Raw genomic sequence first — 14,007 nt, 5'->3', positions numbered from 1 at the left:
ACACACACACACAGGAGAGCTGGCCTTGGAACATAGTCTTAACACACACACACACACACTGAATCTTGGCAGAGCTGCTTGTATCAAGGTCTTGGTTGGCATTAGATAGAACAGGTATGAATAGATCACAGATTATGTAGTCATTGCTTATTTTTCACTTGATTGACAAATGATATCACATACAACCTTTCCTGGCACAGTTATAAGTATTAGTTAATTTGGCATGAGAGCAATTGAACCTCACATGGGCAACATAATAACACCCTCTGTGACATTAGTGGTTGATAAAAAGAGCACTGTCTTTGATCTTGAAAGATTTATATGTTTTATCTCACAAGATTTATTTAATCCCACAAGAGACATTGCCTCCTCTGAGGCCGCTGGAGTGTCTGGCAAGATAAATTCAAGCACGCCTCAGTCTTTCAGGTGTTTTCACACCAGTCAATTACAGTACTGCTCCAGGAGTGCTGTAAGTGATCCTTTTGCATCTTGTCTACATGTACAGATAAACAAGTAAACAGGTATTTTTGTCAGATAAAAAGCATTACCCAGAGCAATAGAAAGAAAGAGCTGGAACCTGCTGTAGATACACGTATGTGGGGTGCTCCTGTTGTAGAGTTAATTCATCGATTACAGCTGTAGAACTGGCGCCAATTCACATTTGATTTACAATATTTTGGTTTGTGCTCTGGGTTCTGGCTGAAATGTACAGTTATTCTGCAAGTATATACATAAATAAGTGTATTTTTTACAGTACATATTTTTTGTTTATGATTTGACAAGGTTATTGACCCAACACTGTGTTCAGAATCACCACCAAAAAATCTATGAAATATCAGTAGTGGCAGCCATTTGTTAGGGGTTCATTTAAAAAAATGTCGGTGCTCTCCCAGGATTATCGGAGGAGGTAAGGTGGTAATTGTTTGTTGTCTATGATTTCAGCTGCATTTTAGGTTTATTTTAAGCGAGCGAAATTAAGACAAAAGGAAAAAAGAAGCCTGTAGATGTCAAGTTGATTTTGTCTTTGCAATGACACTCATATAGTGTGTTTAGCTGTGTTGTTTTTCTATTGGACACTGTTTCCTGAACGATGTTGGACTTCAAGGCTGATACCATTATATTTATATTTGATAGTTTAAACAATCTGGTATATCAGTTCAGATGTATTAGTTTTACTCAAATATATATTGTAAATTACTCTTTCTAACGAACCCTTGTTTGTTTTTCAAAGTTGTGATCTAGACACATACCTCTAAAATAACTGGCACAATGTGTGTTTATGTTTCTGTGTTTCAGCGATTTACCCTTCTCAGGAGGTAACATCATATTCAGCCTGCTGACCCCAGAGCCAAACCTGCGTCCGGGATATAACGACTTCTACAACACCCCTGCTCTGCAGAAGATGGCACATGCCACCCAGGTCAGGATACACCTGAGTGGACAATCCAACAGCAGGGCAGCGGGGGTGAACCAGAGACACAGATACTATGCCATCAATGAGATCACCATCAGTGGCAGGTGAGGACACACATGTAGACCGAGATCCCACTGAATCTCATCTGCTTCTGAGATATGTTGGTGGATGTTTTCTTTGCAGATAAATGATCTCTTATGGATATGTAAATCTGTGGTATGTTGTAAAAAAAATGTCAACATTTGATTTGTCATACATCAAATCATTCATATGAGCTTATGCAGAGGAATCACCATATGTAGCATCATTCCAATGTTCAGTTAGTCCTGTCACCATTTTTATTTAGCAGCTTGATTGGTTGAAAAAGTAACACTTGAAGATCTTTTCACTGTTGATTTGTTCAAATTTCTGAGCACAGTTTGACATCTAGAAAACATATTTGAGTGTGTTGAGTATCAGGAGAGCTTTCTGAGAGTAATTGTGAACACATCTCTTCATTAGACTGACAGAGTGACTGTTTTTTATGACTGTGGTAATTATAGGATTATGCAGGAGGCAATCATCTCTAACTCTGTCTCCCCCTCCCCCTCCCTCTAAGCTGTTTTAATTAGTAGCTTGTTACAGTGAAGTGGAGAAACAGAGATTTGGAGCTGCTGAAATCTCATCTGTGCATTCTTCATCCCTCCCAGTCTCCCTCCTCTCTTTCATACTTCTTACATCTCTCTTCTATCTGTGTATGGCATGTAAATATGCTTGTTGGCAAGAGAGAGTACCAGCATAACCTCAGTGCGTATGTTTTTGTCTGCACTCATAGGCCTCATTTGTCCAATAATAATTGCATCCCTTCTCAGTTCAATATCAGCTTGGCATATTCATCAGCTGTAAAAGGGAAGCCACGCTTAGCTAGACTTTTGGTAGAGAGACACTTTTTTATAGCAATTTTCCTCAACTGCCTTACTTTTGTATTGACTAAGTTAAGTTTCTTTGGGTAGTCTTGTTTTTGTGTTTATTTGACTAGATTAATAATCTTTTTTCTTTCTTTTTTTTGTAGTGTATGGGCTGGATGAAAAACTATAATTTACTTCACTTTTTATATTGGTGATTACGTCATTGTTAATGAGGCTTGAGACTTGTCGATTCCTAACATATGAAAAATAGGCATTATTGCTGTTTACCTTTTTATTGATGCCACTACTTTTTTTCATTGTAACAAAAATAGTTTGTACATTGCAGTTTTGTTTATATTTCCTTTCTTCCCTTTATCATCTGGCCAGATGTGAGTGTCACGGCCATGCAGACCACTGTGAGACCAGTGTGAAGCCCTACCGCTGTCTGTGTCTGCCTGAGAGCCACACAGAGGGAAACAATGTGAGTAACAAACATGATCAGAAAAACAACATGTATTCTTAACCCTATTTGTAACTCTGACGTAAGACCTCACACACCATGTAAGTTAGTGTCTGATACAGTATACGTTTTAAGGGTTTTTATAGGGTCATGTTGCCACACAAGCTCCTTCTACTCAAACACATACAGTTTGTTTTTCACTGAGTTGTCTTTTCTGTGGATTTGTATTCCCAAATATCACAATCAGTGATAGATCCACATACAGTGTTCATTCATTTCAAGTTCAAGCATATACAAACAAACAGTTAGAAAAGAGGAGCCCCCCTGGGGAGAATCTCCTTATGGTCTTAATTAAGCAGTTTACTTCTTGATGATATAAAGGATACTTTACTTATAACACACACACACACACACACACACACACACACACACACACACACACACACACACACACACACACACACACACACACACAGCTAAATATATGTTCCCTCTTATTTTTCGTCGGGTTTTATTCTTGGGTTTTATTTGTCATTGCTGAGAAAGTGATTGAGTGGATTTAAGTGCTGCTGTGCTTCTGGACACATGCTGTATACCCGCAGTGCCAGGCGGTGCTGCGTTGCACCTGACGTTTTGGTTAATGGACAGCTATCAGTGCGGTCAGACTGCTAAATCAGGTAATAAACTGGAGGCTGTCAAAGTTGTAAATAACTGACAGCTGACATCAGCCTTGTTGGCGCCGGACTCGTGTATGGGTTGTGTGATTTATGATAACTGAATATGTGGTGTCTTAGATTAGATTTACAGTATGTCACTTTTCTAATCTAAAACTTTAATCTAGTCTAATAGTGTTCTCTTGCTTTCAAATATCCTTACCTGGAAACACTTTAACTCAGCTGTCTTCATGCTAACTTTGAAGTTTTAATGTGGTTTGCTTTTGTGTTCACACAATGATAGAGTGTGATTAACTTTGACACACGTGTGCATTAATGGAATAATACGTCAACCAGCTCTTGGTTTGAATTTGAGCTAAAATGTCATTATTGGGTTAATAATTTTTAGGTGAAAAGCCTCTGTCACAGCTGATATGATTTTGTTTCTGATCACAGTTACTTATTTAATCTCGTGGCATTCTCTAGTTAAACCAAAACTATGATCCCATAGGGATTACTCACACACTGATATGCTGCAGGATGTGAGTTTATCATTTGATTTCAGTCTCGGTTTGATGTTAACCACGGCCTCAGAACCAGGCCTTTGCTCGCAGGAGAGCAAATCCATCGTGGCAGACAGAAGTGGGCATCTCCCCGACAGAGCCTGTAGTCGGTCAGCAGTGAAAAGTTCAGTGTGACTGCTCCACCTCACTGTAACACAGGACAGCATGCATAATTCACCACCTATGTATCATTCTGGTGTGCAGAGGACATCAGTGGAGAAGTACAGCTGTCCACAAGCAGCTGTTCAATTGCCTGTCTTGCGTACTCTCAAACTCAAATAACCATCATCCTCCTACGCACACCCTTGCATTTAACAGTTGTGTTGTCTTATATGAACTACAGACTCAAATAAAAGTTTTAATAGAGGCATTTCTAAACACACACACAAACAAGTCATTTTTATGCCATCCTTCCAGACCAATGCAGGGGTCTCTTTTTGTCTTTCTCACCATCTGAATTTCTGCTTTTATACATCCCACTCCCACCGCCATCCACTTCCCTTTGTCGATCACTCTCTCTCTCTCTCTCTCTCTCTCATACTCCGTCTTTCTCTCCCGGGTCTTAGTTTAAATAATGTCTCAAATCGACTAGAACAATGACATTCCCTCAGCATGCATCTCTAATCAGCTCTCTTTCTTTCTCTGTTTGTCTTTCGCTTCATTTCACTCAGCCGTTTTCTCTACTCCCCCTCACTCTTTATTGCCTCGCTTTCTAAGTATTTAATTCATTCCCATCTGACTCGGTTTCTCATGTTTCATCCCTCTCTTATTTCCATTTTTATTTCCGTCTCATGTCTTTCCATCCTCCCTATCTGTTTCTTTTCTTCTCACTCGTACGTACAGTAGTTCCTTTGTGTTAAAGAAATGCAATGGAAATAAGAAATATGGATGTATATGTGTGTGTGTGTTTTATGTCAATGATACTATTAGAGCTCTGCTTCTGTGAAAGACAGTATATAGACCGTAATGAGTCTTTTTTTGTGTGATCATCTTTGCCTGTGTGTGTGTCTGTGTGCCTCTGTATGCACTTTTCTCCCAAACCTGTCCATGTCATCTCTCTGAGTGAATATTCAGGACCTTCCTTCTGTCTCTGTAACATTGGAGCATAAAAGGCTGTGGGGAATATTAGCGTTTAATATTGCATGCGTTCTGTTGACTTGGATCGGCCCGGCACCATGACGGATGTTGTACTAATCTGCAGAATTTCCACAGTGACATTAAAGTGACAGAAATGCTCAGACATGTGTCAAGATGATCAACGGGGGCCTTGGAAGACACACACTTAAACTCTCTCACACATGCTTAAACACACGTGCACCCAAACGCACACACCCGCGCCCACTTTTCACTCTTTCTTTTGATTCTTTCGTCTGTGCACTCTGTGTCGGAGTTGATCTCTCATTCTGTCACTCTGTCTCTCCACAGCTGATGGATTCAGTCATGTCTGAAAGATATATCATACATTATATTGTACATCACGTCACAAGCCCAGTTTTCGGTTGTACATGCCCCTGTCTTTTTACGGTTCAAAATAGCCTCTTTCCAGATTCAATGATGTCCGATTTAAGTGTTACAAAAAGTTACAATCTTAACCCACCTTAAATTTATATTTAGACAACTTGAGTGTTCTTGGTCTTGGTTACATAACACTTTGTACAGCTTCATTTTTGAACAATTTGTGTGAATGTTTGTGTGCCTGTGTGTATGTTTATAGTCGAGATTGTTTGGGCTGTATATGTTTATATATCAGTTCTGAAAAAGGCGTGTGTCTGTGTTTCCATCTGTGTGTGGGATAGATATTGATGGCTAGTGACGTTAAGTAGCGTTGTCCAGGGTCTCTGTAGCTAAAGTCTGCCTCAGCAGCAGATTTTCACCTACGCTGGGGTTAACCGGGTTAACTTCAGATACTCACAACACCGGTGTGTACACACAAACATGCTCACACACACACGCCAGTGGCACGACCTTTCCAGTGAGAGCGTGAAATTGGTCATGGCATTTAGGATAAGATGAGTTGCCCCAGCAGATTAACACGCACACCCATACACATATACACACACACACACACACACACACACACACACACACACACACACACACACACACACACACACACACACACACACACACAAATGCTAGTGACAGGCCATCTGAATGTCCACATATCCATTAAAGAAGGCTCCTCACTCAGCAGGTTTTGTCGGAACATTCAGAGTGAAAATAAGATTATTCTTTACTCTGCAACAGAGTACCCAGCACACATTCATTTGTATACATTAAACCAAACTTTCAAGACATTTGGTTATATTTGTAGAAGTATAATAATATCATTATTTACGTCCTGTGCTGCCACAATTAGCTTATTTAGGATTTGATCATGTCTGAAGTCTAGTGTAATTGTTTGTAAACAAATTGACTTCAACAGAACATAATATGGCCGTTTGCTTGTATCAAAGATTTTAGAGTCAGGAGTCAGACTATCAATAAGTAGCGATGAAAGTGTTTTGAACCACACAGTAAAATACAATTTCTTGGTTTTTGAATGTTTTAAGCTAGAAAATGTGTTTAAAGAAGACTGGACATTTGCAGAAAGACAATTAAAATCAAAATCAAAACCATGTACACTCGATCCTTAGTGTGCGCTGTCCTTTTTTAGCCGCTGGTACTATTTGCAGATGATGGAGCGCCATCAAAACCTTTTGTATGAAGAAGAGAATGAACGTGTGCCGTTTCCTTTTAACTCCCAAACACCAGTCCCCCGACTAATTAGCAGGCTGGGAGAGAGGGAAGGTAACGCAATGTTGAATGAAAAGAAAAGAGAAGGAAGAAAAAATCCTCTCCCTTTCATTTGGTATGGTAATATTTCCTGCTCACATACTCACCGTGGCTATGAGAACAAGCGGTTGGAGGACGGTAGAGAGACAGGGGGAAGAGAGTGAGGAAGGGGAGAGGTGGGAAGCCCGGAGAGATGTACAGAGTGATTTGTTTTTCAGAAAGAGAGGAGATGGAAAGGAAGGAAGGGTGGGAAGAACGAGGAGGCACAGAGGTAGAGGAGACGAAAGAGGAATGAAAAGGGAGGGAGAAATGGGATAGGAGTACATCTCGCTCTTCAACGCATCCCCAGTGGATGAAGAGTGAGATCTAGTGAGAGCCTTCCTTTTCGAAGTGCAGAAAGAAAAGTACCTTTGATATGTGAAACGTTTTGGGGCAAAGAGCTGCAGAGAGACACACGGGCAACTACAAAGACAGATGGGCAGAAGTGGAAAAGCAGCACGGACAAACAGGAAGTCACAAAGTTACTGTTAGTCTGATTTCATATTCAAAACCAAACAGCATGACAGACAGAGCAAACAGCAACATGCAAACAACCAACACTCCTGTGGAATTTCATGTCCCAAGACAAACTCTTTGTGTGTGTGTGTGTGTGTGTGGTGTGTGTGTGTGTGTGTGTGTGTGTGTGTGTGTGTGTGTGTGTGTGTGTGTGTGTGTGTGTGTGTGTGTGTGTGTGTTTACACGCGTGTTTCTATTTGACTCTTGTGTTTGTGGTTGTTGGTAAGTGTTTGCATCTTGTCTCCTGAGAGTCTCCTGCTGCTTCATTATATCCTGTTAATAATCGCCCCACAGGGAACCACTGCTCTGGATGCACACACACACAGACGCACAAACACACACACACAAATATACAGAAATGCAAACCCTTTAGATCTTGTTCATTCGGTAGAGAGGAAGTGTTTCTTAAATATTTTTTGTAAATAAGCAGACAGTCCCCTTTCCTGCTACCGTTTTCAAAATGCTCTTCTTTCTTCAATCATGTCTGGCCATGGCAACAACAAAATTCTCATTCTGTTATTTAGAGTCAGAAAAATAAGGACTAAATTACCTGGTAAATATATTACAAATAATGTAGTCTACACATATGGATAAGTTAAGTTAATAAAATTACAGTGAGGAATTAAACACAATTATGTTATGGCCATGTGACATAAGAGTTTCTGCATACCTTTTAAAGAACCTGTTGAGTTTTTGACCACCTCAAGGATACACAAACTGTATTTTGGTGAAAAACACTCAACATGGAAACCTTTTCAAAGCTAAAAATGTAATGACAGTTGGATTGGATTTTGTGTGTTTGACTATGTTTGGTCCTGAGTGTTGTGTCGTGTTGTAGCTCCAGAACACAGGCCTTTTGTCTTCTTTACGTATTAACATGATTTTATTTTTGATCTCTCTCTTTGTCTTCCTTTTCCGCCCCACATCCCTTGCTCACACACTTGTGGATAGTTTTCTCTGTGTGTTTCTTGTCTTTCTGTCCCCCCAGTCCTAATCTTTCAAACACAAAGGAATTTTTCCCATCATTTCTGTTCACATCAGTTTCCTGCATGTTCCCTTACCTCCTCCCCCTTTTCTCTCATGTGTGTCATACATAATGGGCCCAGTGCAGGTCTGCATGTGTCACACATGGGAGGAACTCCTGTGTTTTTTAATACATTTTTAATCCCGCCATTTGATGCCCCCCTTGTCCACCATAATTTGTACTGACTGCTGAACAAAATCAAAGGGCTTGTACTTGCTGCTTCTCGCCGTTGCTGCTCTCTGCAACAGAAAAATACATTTTTGATGTCACTTTTCCCCCTTCCTCCCCCCCTTCACACACCTTGGTATGTTTATTTTGACATGAAAGTGGGCCTGTGTGAGAGCCCTGGCTGTTGCAAGTCACTCCTCATTAGCAGTCCGATTTCCCTATGCTGTGTGTGTGCGTTTGTGCATGTGTGTGTCTAACTGTACTGGCTCTTTATATTTATATAGCGAAGAATACATTCCTTCTTGTTTTATTCAGTTATGGGTATTATTATTCTCTCTCTTTAGATTTAGATTGACACGGGCCGCTGAGTCTTCTGTCTTTCCATTCCCCCCTCTGTCTCTTTCTGTGTTTCTCTTTCTCTCTTTTCGTCTTATCTGTCTTTGTTCTATTGAAGGAAGCATTTTACTTGTCATGGGACCATTTCACGATGTTCTAAATGTCTTTGCTTAATATGAATGCTTGTGAACATTCATAATCTCTAACCACCAAGACTGTTATTCATTTAAATGTATTTTATCTGTGTAAACTTGCATCTCTGATTGCAATCATTAGGGTTAAAACAAAGGTCTGATTATTTTAGAAATAATTTTTGCAGCAAACAGTTTGGTAGCTTATAGATACAAACAGTATGTTAGCTTATACATAAATAAAGAAATAAATGGATGTCTGTATTTATAAACAATATGTGGCTTTTATCTTAACAGTGCCAACGCTGTGCGCCTCTCTACAATGACAAGCCATTCAGGTCAGGTGACCAGCTCCAGCCTATGAACTGCCGGCCTTGTCAGTGTCACGGCCACGCCCTCTCCTGTCACTACGATGAGGGAGTCGATGAACAGCCTGATGAGCACTATCGAGGAGGAGGAGGGGTCTGTGACCACTGCATGCACAACACCACAGGTTAGCGATACAAGTTATATAATTATCTTATTCAAAGTTTATAAAAACATTTTGTCAGTATGTCTCTTCAATCAACCTTAAAGTTAAAGAACTTTGAAACAATTAAAGACTGTGTATCATAATCCTTCACAATTCCTTTTTATTATTTCAAGATTTTGAGCCAAAAAACGTCTTTTTGCTGTTATTTCTTTACATTTAGCCAGCCATGTAAACAGAAAAGTGTGGTATTTTTGTAAAAACAGATAAAGACAAATACCGTTCGACACAACTTAGTATTGGATAGTTTTAATAAATATATATACTGTAAATGGATGCCTTATCCTTACTGTTTAAGGTCTTCTCAGCAGTAATAGGTGAAATTAGAAGGTTATGGGGTATTATCTATTATAAAACTAATTTGGAATTGATGGCAGTGGTCATTTGGAAGGTGGTTACATGTATGAAGTATTTCATGCTGCTTATTAGCCTAGTGCCTTGCTCAAGTGTTTGTCACTCACCTTTTTATGATGACTTTCCTAATGAGGCAACGAAGGATGGTCTTTGACATGAATGTCTCTCTGGATCCCTTTAGGAATTGTACCTGATCATTTGACTTTCTTGCTCTATATCTTACTCTCTTTCTGTCTCTCAGGTAAAAACTGTGAGCTGTGTAGAAGTGGATTTTTCTGGCTGGAGGAATCTGATCCCACTTCAGGGGATTTGTGTCAACCTTGCAACTGTAACACTCCTGGAACAGTCAACAGCAGCAAGGAGTGCTCCGAGGTACACCCAACACAAACAGCAAACTGGTGGTGACGAGTGGGTCCTACATTTCAAATATGTGATTTCAACGTTTTCAGGCTGGTTGAAAATCTTCTTGTTTTTGCCTGTCCCTCTTCTCTTCTTTATTTCTGGCGTACAGGCAGGAGGTCAGTGTCAGTGTAAGGTCGCAGTAACAGGTCGTCGGTGTACAGACTGTCTATCTGGATGGTACGGTCTTACCGCCTCGAATCCAAACGGCTGCACCCGCTGTAACTGCAGTGACCTTGGCATCATCAACAACGCAACAGAAGGAGATCACAGTTGCAACCCGTACACAGGACTCTGCCAGTGTAAACTCCATGTCACAGGTAAACAGACAATTCAGATAAAACATGAATTCTGAGATTCTTGTGAGAAATGAATTGTATCTAAACAACATATTTGAAGTTTGGTTGCCTCTGCTTTTGTGGTGTATTTCTCAACAATCATGTGTGTCAGAGCTGTGTCTGTCCTCCTGCTGTCAATACACTTTTTGAGGCAGTGTAACAACTATGGAATTTCATACCATCTCCCTAAATTCCACCTATACAAGCATGGCAACCTCATTTTGAGTAGGGGTTTAATTAAGATGAAACTCTTAAGGTCAATATCAACAATATCTTCAGGCCCTAGTATGTTACCACAGCCGCAATCATGTCCACTCCAAATGTGCTCTCGTAAATTGTTTCTCTCACAAAATGTACCTAAGTACTTTGTTGATAACTTATACTTTTCATTAATTCAGTTACTCTTTCAAATTGTCCAGTAACTGCGTCCTACACACACACACACACACACACACACACACACACACACACACACACACACACACACACACACACACACACACACACACACACACACATACACACACATCCCACAGTATTTTGCCAGCCAAAATAAACAGGCTTTTCTGCTGGGGGTGCTTCCAGTGGTTGTGCTTCTCTTTGTGATAAATGGTTTCACTCTCTCCCCTGTGTGTCTTTGAAGAGCAGGCTCGTATGAAATGCAAAACCGGCCAACGCTCCTCAACGCAACGCATCATGGTTATTGCTAAGCTTCGCTATCAAGGGCCCACGGTTGTGCGGGAATGTGTATCTGAACTTGTTAATGTGTGTCTTTTTTTATGTTAATGTGTATGTAAAAGAGAAAGTGCCTGGATGTGACCGTGTGTTCATCTACTTTTGTCTTAGACTAACGTTTGTATTGTAAGATTGTACGTTTCTGTGTGTGTGTGTGTGTGTGTGTGTGTGTGTGTGTGTGTGTGTGTGTGTGTGTGTGTGCGCGCACATGCATGCCATCAAGGACTAAGCTGGTATTTAATTCTCTAATTCAATGCCAAGTTGATTAAAACAAACTGCTGCAGCCCCTTGTATTTTTCACACTCCGTCTTGCAAGACCTACTTTCCGGTTTTTTCCATCCTTGTTTGTCTGGTTGCTCCCACAGGTATTTTTCCGAAATGAGATTTGATTATGGCAATTTATTACCGCCAAGCTGATACTTTGAGTAGAGCAATGGCAGGCACGCTTCAGAAGGAGGGAATTGAAATGTGTGCACACAGATACACACATGCACATTCATAACAAGGTGCCAGAGTGCAGTGTGTTCATAATAGTGTTTGAAATGGTGATGCATGAGCCTGTTAACCAGCTGGCTACTGATAAAAGGGCTGGGCCATGTCCCGAAAACACACACTCACATGCACGCGGGCAAACACGCACGCCTAAACACAAAATTACCTCCTTTCTGCCCTGATCTAATTTGTTCTAACAAATTCTGTTCTCTAATGTTCTCACCTTTCCTTCCTTTTTATTATCTTCTGATTTTTCTTTCTCTTCTTCTCTCTTCTCACTTTTTCTATTGTGTTAGTAGGACTGTGCAATTTGCTATCAACAGATTAGCAGCAAAAATAGGATTTGCAAATGCCAACTTGTGCTGCTTAATGTGTAAAATATGAATGGAACATATTATCACTGCTTATAGTGGGTGTGTGGTTTTTAATAAACTATAGTTTTATTGGCAAAAAAACAAATCTAAAAGAATATATTACGGGATTGTTCAGGTTGTAAGAATCATTCTGTTTCTCTGCATATGAGTACACTCAGTCGTGCACACATACCTCAACACACACACTGCTCTATTATGAAATATGATCTATGGAGAGAAATACATTCATATCTATAAAATCATTAAAGTGGGCAGACCAGGGGAAATGCCAAGTGTCTGCCGCACACTGAGTAGGACACACACACACTAACACACACACATGTGCACTAACACAGATGTGCAGATATTCTGTCATAAATGTATGAGCACACACACACATTTTCACCCACGCACATGAACACACGCTCCCTCATAAACGGCTGTGGTGACTGCGCTGCCCCCAGGCATCCATTTAGGGACAGATTGCCTGTCATGGAATACGTATGGCATATTCAAATAAGCCCTGCTCGCTCACACTGCATATCATAGTTTAACTGGCCTTATAGCCGGGCACTGCTGCTGGAGCCATAAAACTTCCCACAGTTTTGGTGTTTGTAATTATTCAATAATTATAAAAATAAAATAAAAAGAGCAGCAACTGAAGTGATACTGTTATCGGTTCATTTCACATTCTTTACTGCTAGGCTGTTTCTGGTATTACAAATCTTTATAGATGTTAATATTTAAAGTAAACAATTCTTACAGTTTCATACTTACTGTAACTCCTTAATGATAAGCTGCATTTTTGCATTCTTGGATTTTATGTTTTACAAAACACAATATTGTGAAAACTGTTAATAATCAGTCATTTTGAAAATATAATTTAGCCACAAGTATAATTAGATTGTTATTCTTTAAGTACTATACATCGAACAGAGTAAAAAAAAAATCTTTTTACACCAATTTGTTTTTATTTTTATGTACAGTATCCATCTTTTCGTCTCCCCATCTCGTCTTTTTCTCTCCCTCCATCCTATTCTTGTAGTTGTTTAATTTATTTATTTTCCCGCTCAGTGAAATTAAGTGTTTGGCCTTAGGTGAGTGATCCATCATATGTAGAGGGCCTGGCCCTAATGATGGCAGTTTTATACACTCACACACCATTTCTCTCTCTCTCTCTCACCCACTCACACACGCACACACACACAAACCAGCAAACGGAGAGAGGCTAAGCGCTAGTTGGTGAACAAACAAACATTAATTCACTTTATTTATATTTCCTTTCTAGTTTTCTCAAAATATCACTCTGTACTCTCCTCAACATTTCTATAAATGCCCCCCCACCCCTCTCTTTTTTTTGTCAGGTCTTTCCTGTGACCGCTGTGAGTTTGGTTATTGGAACCTGTCCCACCCAGACGGCTGTGTCCCATGTGACTGTGACCCCCTGGGCTCCTTCAGCCCGTACTGTGAGCCTGAGGGGGGGCAGTGTGAGTGTAAGCCCGGGGTGGGGGGGCAGCGCTGTGATTCTTGTGGCAGGGGGTCATATGGTTTACGACTGGAGGGATCCTGTGCCCCCTGCAACTGCTCACAAGAAGGGACCGTACCTGGGACAGACTGTGATCCTCACACAGGACAATGTGTGTGTAAGGCAAGTTAACAAGTATTTATAACTTTATTATTATTTCTAAATGTAAAGTCAACCATTGGGGTTTCCAGCTTGCAATGGCTCTGGTGGTCAACGAGTAACAGTTAAGTTCTGACAAAGGAAACCGAATACATACATTTACTGTAAGATATCAAGCAACTGGAGTGTAATAAAAAATAAAAAGCTGTCTAGTTTT

At 40.2% G+C, this 14,007-nt stretch overlaps 1 protein-coding gene across 1 annotated transcript in view; it reads left to right on the top strand.

Annotated features, from left to right (window-relative positions):
- The window catches only part of ush2a (Usher syndrome 2A (autosomal recessive, mild)), a 166,447-nt gene that overhangs the window by 23,407 nt on the left and 129,033 nt on the right, over positions 1 to 14,007 (top strand). The window contains exons 11-16 of the mRNA XM_010792799.1: positions 1,297 to 1,518; positions 2,689 to 2,782; positions 9,264 to 9,459; positions 10,091 to 10,221; positions 10,361 to 10,568; positions 13,531 to 13,814. Coding sequence (XP_010791101.1) covers positions 1,297 to 1,518; positions 2,689 to 2,782; positions 9,264 to 9,459; positions 10,091 to 10,221; positions 10,361 to 10,568; positions 13,531 to 13,814 — 1,135 coding nt within the window. The remainder of the gene's footprint in view (positions 1 to 1,296; positions 1,519 to 2,688; positions 2,783 to 9,263; positions 9,460 to 10,090; positions 10,222 to 10,360; positions 10,569 to 13,530; positions 13,815 to 14,007) is intronic.

The sequence above is a fragment of the Notothenia coriiceps genome, unplaced genomic scaffold (assembly GCF_000735185.1).
Source record: "Notothenia coriiceps isolate Sejong01 unplaced genomic scaffold, NC01 NC01_scaffold00036553, whole genome shotgun sequence".
NCBI lineage: Eukaryota > Metazoa > Chordata > Actinopteri > Perciformes > Nototheniidae > Notothenia > Notothenia coriiceps.
Note: the sequence above shows the minus strand (reverse complement) of the source record. Positions and strands in the feature narration are given on the sequence as shown.